This window comes from Cucurbita moschata, unplaced genomic scaffold (genome assembly GCF_002738365.1).
Source record: "Cucurbita moschata cultivar Rifu unplaced genomic scaffold, Cmos_1.0 Cmo_Scf00020, whole genome shotgun sequence".
In the NCBI taxonomy this organism is placed as follows: Eukaryota; Viridiplantae; Streptophyta; class Magnoliopsida; order Cucurbitales; family Cucurbitaceae; genus Cucurbita; species Cucurbita moschata.
The window spans coordinates 2075956-2101434 of record NW_019268536.1 but is presented as its reverse complement, the minus strand read 5'-3'; the positions used below and the strand labels follow the sequence as shown (position 1 = coordinate 2101434).

The 25479-nt window shown below is 38.5% G+C and overlaps 4 protein-coding genes across 5 annotated transcripts; 3 read left to right on the top strand and 1 right to left on the bottom strand.

The window, feature by feature from the left end:
- The first annotated feature begins 168 nt into the window (after positions 1 to 168).
- On the top strand, positions 169 to 10546 carry LOC111457593 (ADP-ribosylation factor GTPase-activating protein AGD3-like). The gene is made up of 19 exons (XM_023099887.1): positions 169 to 895; positions 2675 to 2751; positions 2955 to 3055; positions 3322 to 3392; positions 3683 to 3745; positions 3866 to 3910; positions 5163 to 5228; positions 5339 to 5386; positions 5486 to 5581; positions 5661 to 5702; positions 5984 to 6199; positions 6290 to 6421; positions 6524 to 6748; positions 6850 to 6936; positions 7026 to 7367; positions 8001 to 8146; positions 8256 to 8349; positions 9357 to 9841; positions 9924 to 10546. The coding sequence occupies exons 1-19, from the start codon at positions 851 to 853 to the stop codon at positions 10036 to 10038; spliced, it is 2496 nt and encodes an 831-aa protein (XP_022955655.1). The 5' UTR covers positions 169 to 850; the 3' UTR covers positions 10039 to 10546.
- A 622-nt stretch (positions 10547 to 11168) lies between these two features.
- LOC111457594 (inactive leucine-rich repeat receptor-like protein kinase CORYNE) lies at positions 11169 to 14050 on the top strand. 2 transcript variants are annotated; one of them, XM_023099890.1, is made up of 2 exons: positions 11169 to 12662; positions 13634 to 14050. In XM_023099890.1, exons 1-2 carry the CDS (start codon positions 11788 to 11790, stop codon positions 13941 to 13943), a joined length of 1185 nt encoding a protein of 394 aa, XP_022955658.1. In that variant the 5' UTR covers positions 11169 to 11787; the 3' UTR covers positions 13944 to 14050. The 2 variants fall into 2 exon arrangements, with proteins under 2 accessions (XP_022955658.1, XP_022955657.1); XM_023099889.1 differs by having other exon boundaries at positions 11170 to 12662; positions 13625 to 14050.
- Positions 14051 to 16813: 2763 nt separating this feature from the next.
- On the top strand, positions 16814 to 20855 carry LOC111457907 (protein NEOXANTHIN-DEFICIENT 1). The gene is made up of 10 exons (XM_023100354.1): positions 16814 to 16921; positions 16998 to 17081; positions 17198 to 17261; positions 17357 to 17403; positions 17482 to 17536; positions 18623 to 18661; positions 18826 to 18988; positions 20311 to 20365; positions 20453 to 20509; positions 20602 to 20855. The coding sequence occupies exons 1-10, from the start codon at positions 16857 to 16859 to the stop codon at positions 20798 to 20800; spliced, it is 828 nt and encodes a 275-aa protein (XP_022956122.1). The 5' UTR covers positions 16814 to 16856; the 3' UTR covers positions 20801 to 20855.
- Positions 20798 to 24018, bottom strand: LOC111457906 (serine carboxypeptidase-like 45). The gene is made up of 10 exons (XM_023100352.1): positions 23575 to 24018; positions 23391 to 23492; positions 23158 to 23253; positions 22535 to 22627; positions 22370 to 22443; positions 22005 to 22286; positions 21793 to 21917; positions 21612 to 21704; positions 21407 to 21524; positions 20798 to 21314 (listed from the first exon to the last, which is right to left on the bottom strand). The coding sequence occupies exons 1-10, from the start codon at positions 23810 to 23812 to the stop codon at positions 21165 to 21167; spliced, it is 1371 nt and encodes a 456-aa protein (XP_022956120.1). The 5' UTR covers positions 23813 to 24018; the 3' UTR covers positions 20798 to 21164.
- Positions 24019 to 25479: the final 1461 nt, after the last annotated feature.

Below are 25479 nucleotides of genomic sequence, written 5' to 3'. Positions count from 1 at the left end.
TTAAAAAAAAAAAAAAAAGAAAAAGAAAGAAGAGAGAGAAAGAGAGGGAAGAAAAGAGAGGGGCAAAGGCAGAGGAAAAGGCTCTGTTTTTTCGCTTTAATCAATGACTGTGCTCTGTCTCTCAAAACACACATGGTTTCCCCCTTCGACATTTTCAGGTTTAATGTGAAGACACACAAACATATTAGAGATTGTGAAAATCTGTTGATCAAAATTCCATTCCCAATTACAATATTGTTATTATTATTATTAGCATAACCCACTTCCATTAATCTTCTAATCTCCCTCTCCCTCTCCCTCTCCCTCTCCCTCTCCCTCCCCCTCTTTTTCGTTTTCTTCTCCACTTCCCTCTCAAATCCCCGTTTCCCCTTTTCCTTTTCCTTTTCTTCTTCTTCCCATTTCTCAATCCACTTCTAGGGTTTTGAATCCAGATCATCCTTAATCATTCAATTCCCCTTCTCTTAATCTTCTCTCTTTCTGGGAGCTCTTCAAAATCTCCCCCTTCTTCTATACTTTCCTCTGGATCAATAATTCTTCCCTTTTAATTTCTGGGTTTTCTTTCTTTTTCTTGTTTGCTTGTCTTCTTCTCGTTCTTCTTAGGTTTCTTTTTCTGGGTTTGTTCATAGCCTCCGTCTTCTGTGTTCCTTCATTCTTGCCTTTCGTTTTCTGGGGTTTTCTCGTTGTTGATCATGGACTAAAATGTGGAAGATCTGATTCTGTTTCTCGCGATTTTTGGGGGATTCATGTCTTGGCTTACTCCCCTTTACCCTGATCGTGTTTTCATGGCGCCTTGTTATTGACATTCGTTTTCACCCCCCTTGGGCTGCAACTTCATTAGTTTTCTCTCAAAATGCAATTCGCTAAGCTTGATGATTCTCCTATGTTCCGCAAGCAGGTCAGCTCTCTTTTTCCCCTTCACTTCATATTTAATGTATGTGTTTTTAATTTATGTTCTCTATGGAGCTCAATTTTGATGGGTATTAATTGTTATTGGGTTTCTGTGACATTCTAGGAAACTGGTTTAAGAAGTTTTAGTTGTATTTATGGCAAATTGTGGAGGAGACTGCTAGGATAATTGACGTTTATTCTTGTACTTGAGCGCATTCCTTAGACTACATTATGTTTATGAATTTATGCATTGACCGTTCCTATTACGATTTTGAAGTTTCTGTATGTTTATATATGGTGTGTGTTTGTGTGCCTGGCTATATATTTATATTTGGAAGAAGAGTTCCTTTGATATAATCGCTCGAGTTCTTATCCCGAGCTATGTTTTTCGTGAGAAAGTTTTCCAGGTTGCAAATTTTGTTTATGCCAGAGCTCCAAAAACTTTAATTATTTTGATCTGTTAGGGAATTGATAAGAGAATATGAACAAATGGGTATAGAGGATAATGGCCGCCACCATCTCTAAGCCCCATACCTTGGAAGATTACCAAAAAAAAAAAAAAAAAAAAACCAAGCAGTCGTGTTGAATAAGTAACGACGTCGTTGCTTTATACGTAATAATTGACCAGAGAGATACCATAAACATTACTCTTTCTATTGTGCCTGAAATTGTTAAGATAAAGCCATACCGTACTATTACTGTTTTTTTTTTTCCTTATACTGAGTTATGGACTGCTAGCGAACTGATCTTAAAACATTACCTGCACAAGAATGAGCTGTTCAAGATAGATAGTGAACACTCAGGAAAAAAAGAAATGAATCTGGCAGTGATTTTGGCAGGCTTAGCACAAATGAATTGTGCGCGGGTTTTTCCTTGTCAATTATATTGTTTTTTAAAAGAATTTAATGAATTTTCTTTGAGAAAAAGTGAATGAAAACACGGGCATAAAAAATAGCCCACAAAAGGGAATGAGCATAATCCAAGGGTTTTTTCGGACAAAGAACACAATTTTGAAGTGTTCTTCGGTATTTACTATGCTATCTCTTGGCGTAAATTGTCTAGCATCCTTGCTTCTTATGGTTATGCTTCCCTTTTGTCCAATTGAGAAAGCATTTTGTAATCGTCATGATTATCCGTCCTTTTGTAAATTTCATACCTCAATTAAATGGTTTGTTGTAAAGAAAAAATAAAAAATAAAAAAAAGGAGCCGAACTACAACAAAGGGGTTCCAATCCCTAGAGGGTAATTACAGAATGACCTTGTCGCTGAAGTCCATAAACATAGAATCTAACAAGAGATCAAAGATCTCGCTTGCTCTCTAAAGATTCTATTATTCTCTTGCTCCAAAGATCCCACAAAATAGCACAAACTCCGACTTGTCACAAAAACAACCCTTCGATGATCCGAAGGTAAATCTTTGAAAATATCTAATCGTGTAAGGAGCAAGCCTCCGTGAAAAATTATATATAAAGAGAAAATAATAGAACAGATCAACTATGGAAGTACAATGGATACAAGAGGGCACCAACACCTTTAGATTTTTAAGCATAACCTGATAAATGATTTAATTGCAGCTAAAAGAGGAAATGAGGAGATTGATTTCTCTTCAAATATGCACGTTTTGCTAGTTTTCTCTTACACTAATTCTAAAGATGGCCTTACTCTTGTGGCACCATTGAATGAAAAGATTGCATGCTTGTTGCATGTTCGTACCAGCTGGAGTATTTTTCGTATGAACATTGTTTAATTGTAGGTATTTTTGTTGTTAATGTCCTTTGTGATACAGATACAAGGCTTGGAGGAAAGTGCTGAATTATTAAGGGAGAGGAGTTTGAAGTTTTATAAAGGATGCCGAAAATACACGTACGTTTATTTTGGCATTTTCGATTCTTTATGTGTAGACTTCTTGAGTTTATGATTGGTACGGTACACCTGCGACATTATTTTTCTTCTTTTACACTTATTCGTGTAGAACTTCTAAAAATTTCATTGCTTAACCATAGCTATTCTCAAGGTCAAGATTTGGCAAGAATTTTCTAAGTGCCATTTCTTTTTCTTTCTTGCAGTGAAGGACTTGGTGAGGGATATGATGGTGATATTGCCTTTGCAAGTTCCTTGGAAACTTTTGGGGGAGGGCATAATGACCCAATCAGTGTTGCCTTTGGAGGTATGCTTGTTTATTTTGAAATTTATTATACACAATCTCGAGACATTAGGCCACATGATTTTGTGTAACACTTGCATTGGAAGTTGTGATTGTTTAGTGGCATTTTGTTGCTTGCTTTGTTGAGTGAAGTCGCATCGATATCTCTTTATTTGCAACAACTCTTGCTTTATCTCCTTTCTTTTTTCAAATGATGATTGCATGTACGACTTCTAGTCGAGCAGTGGTTCGATTTTTCTCGGTCAATTGACTTGCCGATGATATTTCAGGACCTGTGATGACCAAATTTACAATTGCATTGAGGGAAATTGGGACATACAAGGAAGTTCTTCGCTCCCAGGTATAGTTTGTCTCATGAGTCTTCTGTTATCTTTTCTTTTATCACCGTTCACGTGTGTAGTTTTTATCCATTTTTCTTTTCTGCAAATAGTTTTGTCTTGGGAAAGCTGGATGTAGTTTATATTTCGCTTCATTGAGTCACCGATCCGTTTCCATGATTAAATTTTTCGTTCATATGAATTATTCTCTGTAAATTCGAGTTCTTTAAGTAGGGGACACGGAAAATATTATTGGATGTTGAGTATTCTGTTAGAAAACATTTCATATCTTTCTTCGTTTTCTATTCATCAGGTGGAGCATATGCTTAACGACAGATTACTGCAGTTTGTCAATATCGATTTGCTTGAAGTCAAGGTACTACAATTTATGAATTGCTTAGTTTCACTCAAAACACTTTGTAATTAGCACTCAAAACGGACAATACGTATAAGGAACAAATATGCACCTCTTTTAAGGGATCTATTGTTAGTGCAGGAAGCAAGGAAGCGCTTTGACAAGGCTAGTCTTCTCTACGATCAGGTGTGTGATTGTTGTAACGTCTCTATGAAATATATATCTACAGTACCGTGATGCTTCGTTTATTTTTATTGGATTTACGTATCCCGAAACTTAGATTCTTTTATTAATATGTAAAAGAACTAACAAAAATTTAAGAATCGGAGATTTCTCGAAAGTGATTATTTAGAGAATATAATAATAATAATAATAATAAAGTGAAGTTGAAAAACACGAAAAAGTGAAACCCACAAAAAAGGAGCCAAGTATAAGGAGGGGCTCTAGTCAAGTAAAATGAGATCTAACGAATAATTACATAAAGCACTAGAACGTGGCCGAAAGAAAAATTGAGAATTTAACAAGGGATCAAAGATCATAGGAAGAACGTTCTCCCTGTGAAGACTCTATTATTTTTCTTAGCTCATAGACCCCACAAAATAGCACAAACCCTGGCCTGCCACTAAACGACCCTTTCTCATGAAATAACCGATGGTGGAGAAGTTCCTCGATCAAGCCCTTGCAACCATGAGAGCTAGCGAGGGTAAACACGAACACTTCGAGAGCTAGTGAGGGTAAAGACAAACACTTCGAAGAAACCATGCCAAACAGCCTTAAAAGTTAGACCCCCAGAGGATATGATCCAATTCCTAAGTCACCTTCTTGCAAAGAATACAACAATGTGGCTTGACTAAAGAGGCCCTTCGGCCGAAATCTGATCCAAGGTGTTAACTCGTCTATATGCAAAACTTGCCTTAAAAAAGAACTTGACAAAAACTAAAGAACCAAGGCGTCCGTTATTTTTCTATGGGTCAATGAATGATGGAAACCCAAAATAGGAAAAAGAAGAGACTCTGCTGCGAGAGCATAGCCGCAACGTAATCCTTTTTGGAGGAGAGTAATTGGAAAAAATGATGAAACAAAGAACATAGGGGTCTGTCCCCCAACCGCTTATCCTCTAAAAAAATAAGTATCACTCCCATCTCCTACCTCATCATATGATTAAACTGGGAAAACAAAGGAAACTCAAGTGATTGTAGGACGGAGAGGCTCAATATGATTGTAGGTTCTTTTTCAGATATTCGGGCTCAATATGATTGTAGGACGGAGACGCTATTATTAAATTTATGGTGCTATTGCAGAAGTTACTGAAGAACTGAAACATCTTGATTTTAGTAGCTTTAGTTGTCTTGAAGTTATTTTAGTATGTTCTAATGTTTTAGTGTCATATCTTCTTTAGTTTTTCATTAGTTAACTCTAGAAAAATATGACATTTCAGGCTCGTGAGAAATTCCTGTCACTTAGAAAAGGGACTAAAAGCGACGTTGCTAGTCTTTTGGAAGAGGTATTATGCTCAACCCAAATTTTAAAATGTTCTCATCCTATTTTTTTTAGAATAGAATTTAGTGGTATTGAATTCACTCACTAGATCTAATTTGGTCTTACACGCTCCAGGAACTTCATAACGCGAGATCTGCGTTTGAGCAGGCGCGCTTTAGTCTAGTAATTTCCGCACTCTCTTTTGATTATTGATACATGATTCAAATTATATTTCATAATAATTCAACTCATAGTACTTTATACTTTTATCCATCTTTGTAGGTGACTGCTCTTTCTAATGTTGAGGCCAAAAAAAGGTTCGAATTTTTAGAGGCAGTGAGTGGGACGATGGATGCACATCTTCGTTACTTCAAACAGGCGAGTTCTTGAATTAACTTCGGCTTATCTGTTAACTGTATCTATGTATTCGTACTCATCTCTTACATCTGCTCTGCAGGGTTACGAATTGTTGCATCAGATGGAGCCGTATATTAATCAGGTTATCTTCTATTTGTTTTGAGCTAAATCGAACATATTCAGTAATGAACATATCTCCAGTTTTAGGATAACAATTATCTGAAAGTCGGATCAATGAGACAAGAAAGTTTTGTGATGAATGTTTAATAAATTTAGCTTCAATTCCAGGATACTGAAAAAAAGGCCGTTTCTCAATTCGGGTTCCTAACAACATTAAATTGTGGGAGACTCGACTTGGCTCTGATCAACTGTGTATTTATATAAAATTGGTGTTAACATAACTTATGCACTTTTGTTTTGCAGGTGTTGACCTATGCCCAGCAATCAAGAGAAAGGTCCAACTACGAGCAGGCTGCTCTTAGTGAACGGATGCAAGAGTACAAGAGGCAGGTCGATCGGGAGAGTAAGTGGGCATCCAATGGTTCTAATGGATCTCCTAATGGAGACGGTATTCAAGCGATCGGTAGAAGTTCACATAAAATGATTGAGGAAGTTATGCAATCTGCTGCAAAAGGAAAGGTTCGACATATTTTTGCGTGTCCATTTGCATTATATCACTGATCTCCAAAGGTGCAAGATGCAGTAATTTTATGTTCATCCATAATTTAGGTTCAAACCATTCGACAAGGTTATCTCTCAAAGCGTTCTTCGAACTTGAGAGGCGACTGGAAAAGAAGATTTTTTGTTCTTGATAGTCGAGGATTGCTGTATTATTACCGCAAGCAGTGCAGCAAACCATCTGTGAGTAATTAAATCATGTTTGTCATGAGCCGGATGTCTTTTTTCCCTCTGTTACGCAGTAGATTCTGAATTTGCTTCGCGTGTATATGGCGTTTATTTTAGGCATCTTTAGGACAACTAGCTGGTCAGAGGAATAGTTCAGAGCTTGGTTCTGGCCTTTTGAGCCGCTGGCTTTCTTCCCATTATCAGGGTGGGGTGCATGATGAGAAATCTGTAGCTCATCATACAGTTAACCTGCTCACTTCGACGATCAAAGTTGATGCGGACCAGTCCGATCTTCGGTTTTGCTTCCGCATCATTTCACCAACCAAGAGTTATACTTTGCAGGTTCGATTTAGGGGATAGTTTAGGCTGTAGATTGATGCTTCACTTCTGGATTTTTTGTATGAAAGAATATTCTATAAATCTATTTCTGCATGTTAGTGCAGGCAGAGAGTGCACTTGATCAAATGGATTGGATTGAAAAAATAACGGGAGTTATTGCTTCATTACTAAGTTCTCAGGCTCCAGAGAGGGTATTTGCTCTGCCGTTTTCGTGTTTGACTCGAGTTTTTCAAATATTATTGTTAACAATTATTCGTATAATTTTTGTTCGGCCTGTCAGTGTCTTGCGGCGGGTAGTCCCATGGGAAGTTTTCATAACAGATCTACCAGCGAGAGTAGTTCTTTTGAAAGTTCAGACTTGGATCAGATAGCGGTTGAAGAATATGCATCTGAAAGAAGCCTTAATTCTTCTCATATGGAACGCCCTTCAAGAAATTTGCAACAGCAACGATCAGCGATGAGAATTGAGAAGCCAATAGACGTACTTCGTAAAGTATGCGGTAATGATAAGTGTGCGGATTGTGGAGCTCTTGAACCCGACTGGGCATCTTTGAATCTTGGGGTTCTTGTTTGTATTGAATGTTCTGGTGTTCATCGTAATCTTGGTGTTCATATATCAAAGGTATGTCAGAACCTGTTTTTGTTTTTCTTGCATTTTATCCTGTTGTAGTGTATTCTTTGGGTGCTCTTCTACTGAAAGGGAAGCATGATGCCATTACAAAGGGCAATTTATGTGAGATCCCACGTCGGTTGGAGAGGGGAACGAAGCATTCTTTATAAGGGTGTGGAAACCTCTCCCTCGCAGACGCGTTTTAAAACCTTGAGGGGAAGCCCAAAGAGGACAATATTTGCTAGTGGTGGCTTGGGCCGTTACAAATGGCATCAAAGCCAGGCATCAGACGATGTGCCAACGAGGAGATTGAGCCCCAAAGGAAGGTGGACACGAGGCGGTATGCTAGTAAGAACGTTAGACCTCGAAGGAGGGTGGATTGTGGGATCCCACGTCGATTGGAGAAGGGAATGAGTCCTCGCCATGCTGGCCCCGTAGGAGGGCGGATTGTGAGATCCCACGTTGGTTGGGGAGGAGAACAAAACATTCTTTATAAGGGTGTGGAGACCTCTCCCTAGCAGATGCGTTTTAAAACCTTGAGGGGAAGTCCAAAGAGGATAATATCTGCTAGCGATGGGCTTGTTAGAGTAATTGACTCGGTATACGTGTTGTAGTCCATGTAATCAGGAGCTAATAACTGTGTAGGTGAGATCCCTTACATTGGATGTCAAAGTGTGGGAACCTTCAGTTATCAGTTTGTTTCAATCCCTCGGAAATACCTTTGCGAACTCGGTTTGGGAGGAGATGCTGCAATCCAGAAGTGCCGTTCCGGTCGATCCTGTAACGACAGGGTAAATGAACTACGATATTAAGTCATACGTTTGTCAAGACAACGTTCGATATATATAGTTTTCTTTTATTTGGTTCTGCTAACATTTAGCTGTTCTTTTTGTGATGAAGCTTGTACAAGTCTGATAAACAGCATATGCTTTCTATCAGCAAACCTAATCATTCTGATCCAATATCAGTGAAGGAGAAGTTCATTCATGCAAAGGTGTGATCACTCTTCTTCTAGTTTTTGCTTAGGTCTTCAAATTTACCATTACTTATTTGATACTTTTGATTCGAACCAATCCGTACCCCGAAAATTATAGACTAAAAGAACTAGTTTTTATAAGAACCTGTTTAAGACCTCTAAGTATGCATCTGCTAGATATTGTCCTCTTTGGACTTCCCCTCAAGTTTCTTAAAACGCGTCTGCTAGAGAGAGGTCTCCACACCCTTATAAAGAATACTTTGTTCTTCTCCCCAACCAATGTGGGATTTCACAAACCACCCCCCTATTGGGCCAAGCGTCCTCCTTACTAAGCACACCACCTCGTGTCCACCTCCCTTTGGGGTTCAGTCTCCTTGCTGGCACATCGCTCAGTGTTTGGCTCTGATACCATTTGTAACAGCCCAAACCCACCGCTAGCAGATATTGTCCTCTTTGGGCTTTTCTTCAAGATTTTAAAACGCGTCTGCTAGGGAGCGGTCTCCACACTCTTATAAGAATGCTTTGTTCTCCTCCCCCAACTAATGTGGGATCTCACAGTTCGCCCCCCTACGGGGCCAAGCGTCCTTACTAGCACACCGTCTTGTGTCCACCTCCCTTTAGGGCTCAGTCTCCTCACTGTCAAATCGCCCGGTGTTTGGCTCTAATACCATTCGTAACTGTCCAATTCCACCGCTAGCAGATATTGTCCTCTTTGGGCTTTCCCTTTCGAGCTTCCCTCAAAGTTTTTAAAATGCGTATGCTAGGGAGAGGTTTCCACACTCCTATAAAGAATGCTTCGTTCTCCTCCCTAACCGATGTGGGATCTCACAACTTATGAATGGCCGTAGTATTTCAATATCAGTTCAGTCATCTTTTTCTTCATCAACAATAATCTTCTTATTTATGTTAACATCTCCTTGTTCTTGATTGCAATTGCAATGCTTTTATTACATCACTTGTATTGATACTTCTTTGGGTTTTGAAGTTAAATGTACTCATGTTTGTTACTTTTCTTCGGATGGCAGTATGCCGAAAAGGCTTTCGTTCGGAAACCAAAGGAAAATCAATATCCTCATTTAGTCATGCAACAGATATGGGACAGTGTACACTCGAACGACAAGAAAGCCGTTTATCGTCTCATTATAAACTCGGAAGCAGATGTAAATGCAGTGTACACGCAACTGCCTTGTAGCTCTTCGACTCTTGCTAAAGTAATGTTACTGCAGGAGTCGACTGGCCTCGAACAACATAATTACAAAGCCAGTGATTTCGTTGAAAGATCTACGAGCTCTTCCAACTTGGGAGGCACAGGTGGAGATGGGCAGCCAATGGAGGATCTAGAAGGCTGCACACTCCTGCACCTCGCTTGCGAAACTGGAGACATTGGTATGCTCGAGCTCCTTTTACAATGCGGTGCAAACGTTAATGCCATCGACTCTCGACATCAATCGGCACTCCATCATTGTATCGTTAAAGGCAAAACTGGGTTTGCAAAATTGGTTCTTTCCAGGTTAGATAGTGATTCCTTACCTTAAATATTTCCACTCCTTTGATTTACTTACTTCGCACCATAATGGTTGAAAACGTTACAGGGGAGCCGATCCACGGGCAGTGAACGGAGACGGTAAAACTCCTCTCGAGTTGGCAGTAGAGCTAAAACTTAATGATATTGAGGTTCTTGCTATACTGGCTGATGCAAATGGATGACATTGTTGTGGTGAAATTCCTGAAAAAGGAGGAAGAAGGAATATAAGATCATGGAATTTGTAAGATAGATCTGTATTTATATGCTTTGGAGAGGTGGTGGCTGTTTTTTTTTGGTTTTTTTTTTTGGTTTTTTTTTTTGTTTTTTTAAGGAATCCAGTGGGAAGTGAAGTGGCAAGAGTGTTCTTGAGAAGGTTAAAGAGAGTGGTAGGTTATATATAGCTTGCCTGCCCCCTTGGGCAATCTTTGCAAGTTAGTCCAACAGAGTTGTATTATTGTAAAATGGCCCAGTTTGGCTGTTGTCTGAGTGAATAGCAACAGCTTGAACTTGAAGACGAGCCGAGCCGAGCCGAGCCTAGCCAAGGGGCTCTCCCTTTTGTTTCTTCTTTGATTTTATTTTCCGTTTGCTTCCATTTCTTGGTGAAGCTTTTGATAATTATTATTAATCTCTAGGGCATTTGTGTATTTGTACATTTTTTTTTAATTATTATTATTATTATTATTTTTACTTTTAATATTATCATTATTAATCTCTTCTTATATTATTATTGCTGTTACATAGTTATGGGCTTTTCGGAAAGCATGGGTCCAGATGCCATATGGGCCTGTCTGGGCCCAATCCAACAAATTCCATTATTTTTTCGGTGAAAATTATTTTTCATTTTGTAGTAAATATTTAAATATTGTAGTCCTTGGTTCTGTTGGCCACTTGTCGATCTACCATTGGTTCGAGGTAAGAAAAAAAATTAAAAAGGAAAAAGGAGGATAAGATAAATAAAATAATAAAAAGGAAAAAAGGAATTGTATAATAATTATCTATAATTGCAATAAAAATAGAAAAAAGAAAGAACAATTATTGGAGTAAAGAAAAAAAAATATAAAGAAAAAAGCAATGCGTAATTATATAGTGAGATGAGCAAAGCGCAAACTCCAAAGGGTTGGGAAACGAACGGTCAGGATGTGTTGCAGACAGAAACCAACGGAGGAGATCCAAATGGATATGGGCCCACTGAACATCTCTCAAAAGGCGGGAAGGGGTGCTCTGTTCTGTTCTGTCTCCGAGGACTGCTGCTGATGGGGTCCTTCCCTTCGCCCTAGCAGTTGCACTCTCAACTTTCGCTCTCTGTCTCATACAACCCTTTTGTTTTTGGGCGCTCTCTCTGTTTTTGACTGTTTCCCTTCATTGGGTATGCATATCCAATCCATGTTTCTTTGAATTTCTTTCAAAACATTACAATTTTTTTCTTTTCGATCGTAGGGAACTACTTGTCGGGCTGGTTTTTGTGTTCGTTTGTCTGTGTTAATGGAGCTTTGGACTCCATTTTTCCATATGGGTATCTGAAACCCTCCAATTTTTACCATATTTTCCCTCCTGTTCGTTGTTTTGCTCTCTGTATCTCTCGCTTTTGTAGTTGAAAAAAGCTTTGGAAAAGTGTGAGTGTTGTTTATTCAATGGCGAGGAGTAGCGGATTCTCATTTGAATGGTCTCTCATTCCCATTACGAACCAAATTCTTTAGTTAGTTGTTGCTTCCCATTTGTGATTCTTTTGCGTCTTCCCACTGAAGATTTCCCCCACTGAAACCTCCTCCAATGAATCCATGGCCACGCATCCTTCCACTTGAGGAATTTCTTCAATAGCTTCTTCTTCTTCTAGCTTCGAGATTCGAATATTTCTCAAACGGGGCTGATAAATTTTAATCGCAAAATTTGTAGGAATTGAATGAAGCCCTGTTTCGAATTTTGTTCTTCGAATGGGGAAGAAAAGACATAGCGTTAAGGTTGTGATTATACTGCTATTCATGTTCTCCTTGCACTATTTCTCCGACGCTAAATGTCAGGAAAGAACAAGCCAACACCTCGCCTCTTCGGGACCGCCATTACCAACAAACTCTCCACGGTTAAAAAATGGCGTCCGAAGAATCATTTTCAGTGTGCTGTTGGGGTTAGTTACAGGGTTAATGGGTTCGATTCTTTTCGCTTGTTTAATCCGCAGCTTCGTTCGATACCTAAACAAAACCCCAATTCTGAAAGGCCCCGTGATATTTTCCCCCATAATCGACCCCAAAACCCTCCACCATGCCCTCAAAAACGAAAATCAGCTTCTGGGTTCCAACCCTCATGGGAAGTACTACAGAACCGTTCTGGACAATGGGTTAACCATCGCCGTGAAGCGGCTAGAAGGGTTCGAGAACACGGCAGCTGCGGCGGCGAGGAAGTCAGAGAAGAGGCGGACGCAGCAACAGCTTGAGAGGCTGGCCAAGCTGAGGCATAGGAATCTGATGAGCTTAAGAGCTTATGTTGGGGACGGGGAAGGGATGTGGTTGGTTTATGATTATGTGGGAACAGGGAGCCTTGAGGATGTGATGAACAGAGCGAGGGGGAGTGAGGTGAGGTTGGCGTGGGAAGCAAGGCTTGGGATTGCTGTTGGGATTATAAAGGGTCTTCAGTATCTTCATTTTGAGTGTGATCCTCAGATTCTTCACTATAATTTGAAGCCTTCGAATGTCATGTTGGATGCTGAGTTTGAGCCAAGGCTAGCTGATTGTGGCTTGTTTAAGTTGTTCTCTAACTTGGACATGGCTGCTACCTCTGCCTATGCCTCCCCTGAGTGCTTACAGGACTGCAGGTTTGGATTCTATAACCAACCTATACGTTTGATAACCATTTGGTTTCGATGTCGTTTTGTTCATGTCTTTTGATACTTAGATGTTGAAAACGTTGAACTGCTGCTAAATCTTGTGATGATGTTGTAGAAATTTGAGCATTGAACGTCCTGTTTTGATACTAAGTCCAAGTAGTATTGAATCCAAAGGGTTTAAGTTGAGATATTTGATCTGTTCTTAGTAAGAAAAATGAGCTTAGCAGTTGGGATATCTTCTGGTGCTTGAGCTAAGCCCACCGCTAGTAGAAATTGTTCTCTTTTTGTTTTTTCTTTCGAGCTTCCCCACAAGGTTTTTAAAATGCGTATGCTAGGGAGAGGTTTCTACACCCTTATAAGCAATGGTTCATTCCCTTCTCCAACCAACGTGGGATCTCACAATCCACCCTCCTTTGGGGCTCAACGTGCTTGTGGCACATCAGCCGATGTCGAGCTTTGATACCATTTGTAACAGCCCAAGCATAATGTTGGCTGTGGGTTTGAGATATTACAAATGGTACTAGAGGTAGACACTAGGTGATGTACCAGTGAGGATGTTGGCCCCCAAGGGGGTGGATTGTGAGATCCACGTCAGTTGGAGAGGGGAACAAAGCATTTCTTATAAGGGTGTGGAAACCTTTCTCTGGTAGACACATTTTAAAAACTTTGAAAGGAAGTCCGAAAGGGAAAGTCCAAAGAGGACAATATCTATTGGCGGTGGACTTGGGCTGTTACACTAAATGATAGGAGTTCAATCCTGAGACGGGCTAAATGACTTTGAACTCAAAAGCTTATTCTGTATTTAGTTTTGTATATATTTTCTTAAGAAAGAAAATGGTTTAAACCATAATGAACCAATAACATGTCGATGTCGATACATAAGTCGGGATATCGTCGAGCATTTGCCTCGAGAAGTAGTCGTAATCCAATTCCACGTTTGCTGTTTCTAGTTTTAACAGGTATACCGACAAGAGTGACATCTTCAGCTTTGGGATGATTTTGGCTGTTCTACTAACAGGTAGAGATCCGACAGATCCGTTCTTCGGAGAAGCAGCAAGCGGAGGAAGCTTAGGTCAGTGGCTACGACACTTGCAGCTCGCCGGGGAGGCTCGAGAAGCTCTGGATAAGAACATCATAGGGGAAGAAGGGGAAGAAGATGAAATGATAATGGCTGTGAAGATAGCTGTTGTGTGCTTATCAGATCAGCCAGCAGACAGGCCTTCCAGTGATGAGTTGGTACACATGCTAACCCAATTGCACAGTTTCTGAACACTTCAAGTAGCTTATTACTGTAAAGTGGTGTGATCTGTCTGTTAATGATGTAAAGATGAAGCTTTTGTGCAAAGGAAATTCCATTTTGAGAGTATGATTGTTTGACGAAACCGAAACCGAAACGATTCCTACTAAATAGCCTTCCCGTTCTCTCTTTTTATAGCCTCGGGATGGACGAAAGAAAGGAAGTTATAGAACGGGATTGTAAAGGTTCGTGAAGTAGACAACAAATAACTTTTCAACCCCTAACCTGGTATATTATTCTAGCACTAGAGTTTCGTGCTTCTTTCTCTAATAAGGTCAACTTTTAAGCTTTTTCGTCGACAAGCTTGGAATTTGCGATGTTCGAAAGATTGATGTAAGTTTATGAACGAGGTGTTGCCTAAGATGTATTTCTATGTAATTGCTTCGTAGATTACATATTCATTTGTGTGAAGAGGAAATCATAAGGCCCAGTTGAGACTTACAAGTAATGTGTAACTGTCCAAATCCATCGTTAGCAAATATTGTTTGCTTTGGCCCGTTATGTATCGCTGTCACCCTCAAAGAACACGTGAGGTTTCATGCTCTTATAAAGAATGTGTCGTTTCCCTCTTCAACCAATGTGGGATCTCACAATTCACCCCCGTTGGGGGCCAGTGTCTAGTTTTGATATAATTTGTAACAGCACAAGTCTACTGCTAGCAAGTATTGTCCGCTTTAGTCTGTTACGTATTGTCATCAGTCTCATAATTTTAAAATGCGTTTTACTAGAGAGAAGTTTCCACACCTTTATAAGAAATGTTTCGTTCTCCTCTCCAACCGATGTGAGATCTCGAGAAAAATGGGAGATCAAAGAGAGAAGGGTAGTTACAAAGGTCCTCACATGTGACATATAAAAACAAAAGAATGGGTAGTGAGGGAGACGAGTGCATATGACGTTAAAGTATACCTAATAAATGTCGGCCAACGGTACAAGCTGTCGAGGCCTATCAAAATAATATCGAGCCTCTTGTTCTAACTTATAAAAATTGTGAAACCAAGTCAAACTTCAAGGGAACAAGTCAACTAATCTCTCGTAGTTGAATGAAATTTTGTAAAATTGTAAAAACAAAACAGCCACGGTTAACTCTAACATTCATGTTGTTGCTTGAGTAAGAACATTCTTTATATGGTTTTGATAAAATTATCTTATGAAATGATTCAAATCACGAGTTTTCTTTACAATTTTTTTTTTAATCATTTTTTGAGTTCTTGAAAAATTTAGATCTAAACGTCTTGTTCTTCAGTAAGGTTGTTAAATCAGATCCCAAGAATTTCATAACAATTATAGTCAGATTTTATCATCTATTGACTCGACGCGATAACATAAAGAACAAAAATATTAATTAATTATAATAGCTACAACTAACCAATTTTGTCTCATTGGTTTCCAAAAATCTATCATGCAAGCTATGTAAGATGGAAAAGTCATACAACACACGCACGCACATGAGCCAACTCCTCGCTACTAATATCAATCATTCCAATTAAATGAAATGAGTTGTTTCCAACCCGAGCCTCCACTAGTAAATATTGTCTGTTTTAACTCATTACGTATTACCGTCAAACACACAGTTTTAAAACGTGACTGTTATATAGAGGTTGTTCTTATAAATAATATTTCGTTTGTCTCTTCAACCAATGTGCGATCTCATATATAGACATAATATTTGATATATCAAAAATTTATTAAATACTTCTTAATTTCATAGACGGAATAGATAAAAATTTAAAAATTTTAAATTCTAAACTTGTAATTTAAAAGTTTAGAGACTCTATATATATATTAAATATTAACTTGAACCATTTAAATTAAATATATATATTTTATTTACACTAAATATATCAAATATATTTAATATAGATTTAGGTATTTTAAAATTTTCTTTTAAATAAATTAATTAAGTACCACGATTCCTACCAAATTAATTAATTAAAATTTTTAATTAATCAATTTCATTTATTAAATTTGAACTGAATCCATGACAAGTTGTGTTTTTATATATATTTATCTATTAATTAAAAATTTTAATTAATCAATTTGTTAGAACATATATTACACGTTGTCTATATATATATTAATTGATTAAACCTTTTAATTAAAAATGTAACATATGACAACTTATGTCTATATAAATTAATTAATCAATTTTTATTTATTAAATAATTATATTATGTATACATATATTATACCCAACTATGATTAATATACATTTAAACTTTTTTTTAAGTTTGAAAAATATGTATATGAACAAATAAATGATTTATTTACATTAAAAAACGTTAATTTCTTTAAATTTATCTTCAAAAAGATATTTTTTTTAATGATATTAATGATAAAAAAGATTTTAAAGAAAGTTCAAAGATATTAATATTTTTTTAATAGTTCACGTGTATTATGTTATTAACAGTTATTTTTTAATTAAGAATATTTTTTAAATTAAAAAAAATAAAAGTATTATTAAAAATAACATTTTTGATGAAATATAATTTCAAACTTTCTTTAATTTTAGAAGAATATTTAAAAAAAATAAATTGAAAAGTTGATCGTATTTTATTATTTATTAATTTTAAGTAAATAAAAACTAATTCCATTAAGATAAAAAGGAAAATAAACAAGTTTTGTTTTTAACTATACATGGTAATATGGATCAAATGATGACTTTAACGATATATAATTATAGAATTGTGTTGAAAAAACTGCCAAAAAGTTGGGGTAGAAAACGAAGGGTGTGCTGAGTTGGACAACCATGTTGCTCAAAATGCTGCCACGTGTATCACCTTTTTTCATTGAAATCCGCCATCCATTGCCACCTCGACATCTTATCCTTCAAATTGGATATCCATTCCCCCTCTTCCTCTTCCAACGAACACGCCGAAAAGACCTCCATGGAAAATGGAGAGAAGAAACGCTCAACGGGTTACGGCAGGCCGCCATGGACATTCAGAGGAAGGTTATTGAAGAGCTCCGTTTACTTTTTTGTCTTCATTGCTTTCCATTTCTCTGATTTGACACTTCCCATTGTTCAGGGCTCTGTATCAACTGCATCTTGTTAAGGCTAAAACTGCTCGAAAGTGTATTCCAAAGGAGTTGAGACTCGTTGAAGCATTTGGGTATTGTTTAATCACTGAGATTAGTTTAATCGCTGTGGATTATACTGATTAATGGGTGTTTTTTGGTTCAATGAATATTTAAAAGGGTTGTTGTTGCTCTGTTTCTGCCTCTCCAGTTATACTCTTGGTGGGTTTTTTCTTGCGAACTATGATGATAGTCCAGCAGGAAGTTTTGATGAGGTATGGATTTTGGCTCCCTTTTTTTTTTTGTCTTTGAAGCTAAACAATGGAGATTTGGTGATGAACCCATGTTTTGGTTGATTTTGATATGGCAGCTTGTGGTAATTGCTGGAATTGTTTGGAATCGTCCAACATCCTGCGCGTATGCTTTTCTATTACCCTTTTTGAAAGAGATGGCTAGATTGTTGAGGCTTACCTGGTTTTGTTTTTCTGAAAGCAGATGGGCAGCTAAGGTTCTAGTGAACAGTGATGAAGCTTGTGATCATGGACGAAAGGTATGGGATTTGAAGGATTGTTGTTGATTTCTGAGGCTTGATTTGTATGGTTGTTTGTGAACTTGTTTGAAGACTATGAATCTGTGTTGTAGGACTCTTCTATGACTGAATTTTCTGGTTTTCTTTACTCGTATAATATGAAGGGAGGGCATATATCAGAGCCCATTAGAAAGGGTACTTATAATGTATTGCTTCACCCAAGACACTCCTTTTCTCAGTGTTCCAACCCTCTCCTACTGTAACATCTCGTACGTGAGATCTCAAATTGGTTGGGGAGAAGAATGAAACATTCTTTATAAGAATGTAGAAACCTCTCCCTAGCAGACATGTTTCAAAACCTCGAGGGAAAGTCCAGAAGGGAAAGCCCAAAGAGGACAATATCTGATTGCGGTGGACTTGAGTTGTTACAATGGTATTAGAACTTGACACCGAGTGATGTGCTAGCGAGGAAGTTGAGCCCTGAAGGTGGCGTGGACACCAAGCAGTGTGTTAGCAAGGACGCAGAAACTCGAATGAGGTGAATTAAGGGGTTCCATATCGATTGGAGAGAGAACGAGTGCCAGTAAGGACGCTAGGCCCTGAAGGGGGGTGGATTGTGAGATCCCACATCGATTGGGGAAGAGAACGAAACATTTTTTACAAGAGTGTGAAAATGACTGCTTAGTAGACGCGTTTTAAAACTTTGCGGGAAAAATCTGAAGAGGGCAATATCTGCTAGGAGTGAGATTGGGCTATTAGATTTAGGTGATATGTGAAATTGAGTACCCATATTGAGTGATTTAAACAAGTGTTTTTAAGCAATTAGTCACATTCCACACAGGACCTTAATTGTCTTAGTTCTAACTTGCCAAGGTGGGATCTAACTGATAACCCAGCCCCTAGAAGAGGATCTTGATAGCAAAGCGGTGGGCAACTTGGTTAAGCAGTCCAGCACCATCAGCATAGTGTCCATTCTCTTTCATTTAGGTCTTCCTTCAATGAAATTCAATCCATTCCCTGTTGGAGTTTGAGTGTCCTATGAGTTTAGTATCCATTTTGATCTTTGGTAATGGATGATGTTTCAATTGCATTCTCTCTCTCTTGCAGGAAGTGGGGCTTCCAAGTCAGGTTGCAAGGTTTACAAAAGTAAGCTACAGTTCTGTATCTTATGGTTTTTCAATATGGAATTCATGGATACATGTTTGTTCCATGTTATCATCCGACCTCCAAACTTTAACACACTGCAACAGCCAATGAGCAATATCGACTCGTAATGTATTGAATGGAAATGGTTTCTATCATGAAAACAGAGGACCGAGGCAGTTCCGAAGCATCGGGGTGAAAGAGGACTTCTCAACTCCTTTCGTGGAAGTAGTGATTTCTGCAACCAGAAGAATCAGGAGCATGTTCAAGTGACTGAAGTGAAGAATCCTACTTCAATAGATGTCTGCAATATCAACCTTTCAATTTCTGGTGAGCTGCTAATTATGGAATCAATATTGCCTTATACTTCTTTTGAAAGAGAAAAATAGTCCTGCTCATCTCATCCACAACACGCACGTCTTCCTATTCTATCTTTTCTCGAATCTCCTGCTAGGCCCGGGAATGGCTGCTATGCTCCTCTACTGCGACCTGAATTTGATTCCGACGGATGGCCTAGAAGCGACCTTTTGGATTAGAAACATGACCTCTAAGACCCGATCCTGTGTTGATCGAAGAGCGGTAGTACGAAGGGGGAATTGACCCAAAAATTGGATAAGGGTCAAGATGCAGTCAGGCGTCAACAGCTGACTCAAGTGCACCCCGAACCGCACGAAATGGTCACCTATTACACGGCTCACTAACTTTGTTTGGGGTGGGGTACCTATTGTTGAGGATTGTTGGGAGGGAGTTGGCTAAGTTAGGGAACAATCCTGAGTTTATAAGTAAGGAATAGATCTCCATTGATATGAGGCCTCTTGGTATCAAAGTCATGCCCTTAACTTAGCTATGTCAATAGAATCCTTAAATGTCGAACAAAGAAGCTGTGAGCCTCGAAGGTGTAGTCAAAAGTGAACCAAATGTCGAACAAAGGATGTACTTTGTTCGAGGACTCTAGAGAAGGAGTTGAGCCTTGATTAAGGGGAAGTTGTTCGAGTGCTCCATAGGCATCAAGGGAGGCTCTATAGTGTACTTTGTTCGAGGGGAGGATTGTTGAGAGGGAGTTGGCTAATTTAGGGAATGATCATGAGTTTATAAGTAAAGAATACATCTCCATTGGTATGAGACATATTGAGGAAGCTCAAAGCAAAGCCATAAGAGCTTATGCTCAAAATGGATAAGATCATACCACTCCGGAGATATGTGATCCCTAACCCCTATTATTCGTCGGCGGTTCAGCGCACCCCTGTTGCTTTATACTTCTTTTGAAAGAGAAAAATGGTCCTGCTCATCTCATCCACTGTTCACCAATGCCATCATATCTTTGATGTGTTCCTCACATTTCTTCTGCATTGACTTCATGTTCTTATCATCTGATGGAGACATTCATGGGGTCGGAAACTTTCCACAAAATTATTCTACTAGCTTAACTCTCTTTGTCCCCGAAATATATACTTCTTTCGACCAACTAGTAGCATCGGCCCCACTGCGGACACGTTCATGCGTACGGGTGGACTGTCGAGTCTTTCTCAGTCGTTTATGAACTTTTCTTTTCCTGGTTCCAATATTCAAGGAGTAGTGTAGTACTCGTACTTGGATTGTTCTGTTCAAATAGAATGTCCCTTATGTTTCTGATAACAAGTTGATGTTAGCAGATCCTTTAAGCAAATGGATGGGGCCAGCTATCAGAATGTCTCTCCCAAGTTACAGGTAATGTATCTACCAGTTTACAAATGTTTGTGTTTGCCAAATTCACACTTCAAGGCTTACGACAGTTTCATTGTTCTAAAATATCAGTGGGCACACAGAAAATACTCCTGAACTACTCAAATATTCCTGCCAAATTCAATGCCGGTTTGTGTTCCTGTCTTCTGATGTTTAACTATTTGGTTCGTTTGGTGGTGGGTTTATTTGAATTCGAGTACTCGAATATCATTTTCATTTAGGGTGCGAGCAGTAAAGCCAGCAGCGGTCGCAATCGAACAAGCTGGAGAAGATGAACAACATGAACATGAACAAAGCCTCAGCACAACTGTACTGTTATCAAAGCCCATCCTGGCTTTAGAGTTTAGCTGCATGGAAATGCAAGTCCAAGCTCCCACTGTTGTTTCTCAATATTTTAAACACTCTCTTAGAACACCATGAACGAACACATTCCATCCCATTCTATTCACAGTTCAAATATTTTGAAAATTCTTTGGCAGAACTCTCTTCTCCCAAAGTTTCAACAGATTCTCATTTTGTCTGAACTGAGCTTTCACAATAAGATGACTTCTAAGATGTAGAATTTACAAAATTCATGAAAGATGACAAAAAGAGCTCTGTTCCCCCCTCTTTTTCAATATGATTTTCTCCTTTTTACTGGTGACCTTTACAAAAACCTTCCATTCCACAGCTTTGTTGATGACAATGAAGGGTAAACATGGGAAAGAAATCTTTACTCTCAGATTATTAGGGTTTAGCAATCAAACTCCGTTCTCTCAATCACAAACTCCACCCGACTTATCGATCAGAAAGCTTCAGGAAGAGGCTGACTTTGTAAAAATGACTTGAACAACACCAGTGATCTTTCAGGTTGTGAAAATGGTGCTTCATGTGATGCCCCTCTGATTGTGGCAAAGGAAAGAATATTGCCGTAAACTTGAGTCCACCCACCAACCTGAAGAGCAAAAACCATCCAAATTTTAGTGTCAAACCCAACAAGAGATTTCTGTGAAACAATTACTGGGGTTGATAGGCATCAAGATGGACCTGCTGTCCCTCGAACCAGACACGGTAAGGTACGGTTGTTTCTAGACCCAACTCTTTTGCAAGTTTGTGAACAAGAGTTCTACTTCCTGTGAGTGGAATGACGGAATCTTGATCTCCACTGCAAATTCAAAATTGATGTAATCAGTTTAAACAGCTTTAGGATTGAAGAGTGTTATGATGTGAACACAATAGGCGTTTCACTTACCTATAGACCAACACTTGAATTCCTGCTTTGACCAGTTTCCCCACGATGTTAATAGTCGGTATCTCTAGGTCCAGCAGTTTGTAATCCAGAACGCTATCAATAGCAAAAGAAAACTGTCAATCTGAAAGAACATCAAGCTTTTCGGTTTTGAATATTGCTAGTAGTATGAAGAAGTTTGTACCTGCTGCAAACAGCCCATTGTCGCACTCCCACGAGGCGCGCACGAAGAGCCTTGTGGACATCTTTCCTATTGAGATAGTTAACTGTTTCGTCCTCCACGCAGACATCGACCGACTCAGTTACTTGCTACACAGGACAAGAGAAATTGGAGTTGACGAATTGTGAGATTCTGAGAAAGGGAATGAGAAGTGAATTAACTGGTTCACTACTCACTTGAGGGTTGAGGATTTTGGACTGAGAGAACACAGACGATATGCATACATCAAGAGTAACGTCGTACTTGTCAACAAATCTACTGGTTTCTTTGCTCACTTGGCTCATCACCCTTGAGCAAATGGGTGAAACAGACCCCCTGTAGTACTCACCCACATACCGAGAGTAGTTGCACATCGATGTGAACATTTTAAACGTTGAATCCGATATTAATCCATGCGACCAAAGAAACTCAGCCCTCGAGTTGAAGTCAGTAGCAAAATCTAGAACGGGATTTCCAATCTGCAAATGAAGCGATTTTAGAACAGATCTCATGTATTTGAGCTCATTTGATATCAATAGTGTTTGAATTCTCTTTTACTCACAGCAATGCCTCTGAGGTTGAATGAGGTTTTGTTAGATTGGAGCATGAGCTCAGCCAGTTGGGGTACATAATGACCTACAAAAAATCAAGAAAGTGATTATGGGTCTGCTTTTTTTTCTTTCTTTCATATTCATGGAAGGTGTAATCTTGAGAAATGGTACCATACCAGCATAGCTTTCTCCTGTAATGAACAAGCTTCTGTTTCTGTAATGTGGGAATCTGACAAACCATTTCTCCAAGAACTCCAGATTGTCCCTTGCTGCAGATATATCAAACATAAACATCACCCCTCCGCCACTTAGAGACAAAAATATATTAAAGAAAGGTAGCTTTTCTCCTTTTTCTTTTAAAGAAACATTACAAATCCCACCTCCCACTAGCCTTAAACTTTCCATTTGGATAGATACACTCCAAAACTTATCAAATCCTTGTCTTTATAGCTCCTTTACAAAGCACTAAGAATGAAAGTCACTACGGTAATTTTTGTTATTGCCGTTCTCCTACTATGAACAGACGCTGAAAATGGCATCACTCAAGACTGCAGCTAAAAAAAAAAAGAAGGAAAAGAAAAGGCAGAAAAGGCAAGGAGGCATTTTCCACTTACTGTCGAACAAAAGAAGAAAGGGACAGAGCAATTAGGAAGAGGAGAAGTTGACCATAAGCAGTGCTCTTTTCTTAATGGGTAGGAAGTTATTTTCAACAATGTGGAAACCATCATGATCTCACTTTACAAAAAACAAAATTGCAGAACAAAAGATGAAAACAACTTCATGATTCACATATACCCACCTGTGATTTTGTCTCCCACTGCCTCATACGAAGAAGTATCAGTTGAATACGAAAATCCAACTCCCACTGGCGTCTCCAAATACAACATATTCGCTTCTAAAGATCAAAACAATCAAAGAAACAAACCAAGAAAACAACCCATCAACACCAACACCAACACCCACACCCACAAAATCTTCAAATACAAACCCAACGCATTTCATCAAACACCTAGCAGGCATTATAATCCAAACCTGTATTCCAACTGTGTTCATTCCTGATTAGAACCTCCCCTTTAGGCCGAAACGGTCCATTTTCAGAGAATGCTCCAACCCCCAAAGAAGAACACCCGGGACCTGTAAAGAACACATCGAAACCCAATTCACACAAACGAACAAAAAAGAAACCCAAATCCCAGAAAATTTAAAAGGGAAATACCTCCATTAAGCCAAAGAACAAGCGGCCTAGAAGCAGAGTTGATTTGAGCTTCAGCAAAATAATAAAACAGAGCCTTCTGATTACGGTCACCCACATTGACATACCCAGAGTAATGTCGAAATCCAACGAGGGGTTGACCAGGCAACGAAGAAATCTTGTCTAGAAGATAAGGGGAAGGCTCAGATTTAGGAAGAAAGTGGAAGAAAAGCAGAAAAACAAAGGGGATGATTGCAGACATGGCGAGGCGAGAGGAAGAAATCAAGAAAATGAGAGAAAGTGGGGAATGGGGGGGGAAGAAGAAGTGGGAACGGTATTAAAAGAAGAGGGGGAGTTGTTTTTTGTAATGATGATTATTCGAAAGATTGGGACCCCATTTTTGCAAAGAGTGAGAGAACATGGGGACTGTTCAACTCCAGGTCTCTCTCTCTCTCCTCTTCCGCCGTGTCTGTGTGGGAATGGTGCGGACTGCTGTGGGTCTGTTCTTGTGAAAATGACAAGAGAGAATGATATTCAAAAGCCCCTTCGTTTGCATTTGTTTGTAAGTTTGTAACCCAATGAAACAACCAAAAGGAGTACTGTTTTGTTCCTTTGTCCTGTTTTCACTCTCTTCTCTCTTCTCTGTGTAATTTCTAAAAATTTTAAAAAATGTGGCCTTATGCATAGTGATGCTCTTTGTAGGCTTCTTTCATTTGAATTCATCTTTCTTGTCTATATTCTCTCCCTATATATTCTACCCTTACAACAATTATAGCTTTCTTCCTTTTTACTTTCATTTTTCAACCAACTAAACTCCCCATACCCGAAATTAGACCGACCTTAAATTTCAAATTAATTGGGTTGACCCTGTTAGTTGAACACGACCCTCTATGATATACTATTCTTTGGGTTGGTTCACTGTCTCAAGCAACCCAAATAAAGTTCACTGTCCAATCCTACTCAATCCTGTATTTTTGGGTTGGTTGCTAAAATTTCAAATATTTACGGGACATAACACATCAGTTACAAACGTGAAATATTTTAAATTTTTAGAATTAGGTTGTAACTCTATTTTTTTGATTTTGTAAATTGACTTAGATTATTCGATTTTTCGAGAAATTCAACTCAACCCAGATCGTAAAAAAAATGTATTTCAAGATGGGTTATTCGAATTGGTCGAGTTCTCGAGGTATACGGAAGTTCATGGAAAAAAAAAAGGATTTTAAAAAGGGAAAAGATGGAATGGTGGAGTGCAATAATGAGACTTTAGAAATGTACACAAAAGTGTGGTATTAAACCGAGGAAAAAGTATGATACATCATGACACCACACCAATTTTGTCAGCAGTCTCACCCCCTTCTCCTCCACATTTTTGCTTTCTTTTTTGTTTTCCCATGTGATTTTTTCCCATCATTCTTTCCCTTTCTATTATTATTTTTTTTAATTTACACTTTAATCTCGCAATTACTTTCAAATTGAATTAAGATCGATCATGTCAACCCAGATCCACCGCTAGCATACATTGTCTTTTTTGGACTTTTCCTTTCGAGCTTTCCCTCAAGGCTTTAAACACGTCTGCTAGGGGAAGGTTTCCACACCCTTATAAACGATAGTTTGTTCTCCTCCCCAACTAATATAAAACATCATAACCACAACATTTCTTAAAGTTCATATCTGATGATTGAGATGTCTTGGTTTATGTCAATTGAACTATGCTCGTATTAACAAATTCATTCAATTTTAATTTATCAATAAATCTTTAAATTAGTCATTATATATATATATATATATATTGATTTTAAATTATTGAAGATATATTTGTGAATTATTTTTTAAAAAAATCATAAATATTGATAATGAAAAAGATTCCTCCTCGTACGATAATTTAAGCATACTTGAACGACTAAAACTTCTATTCCGAAAAGATCA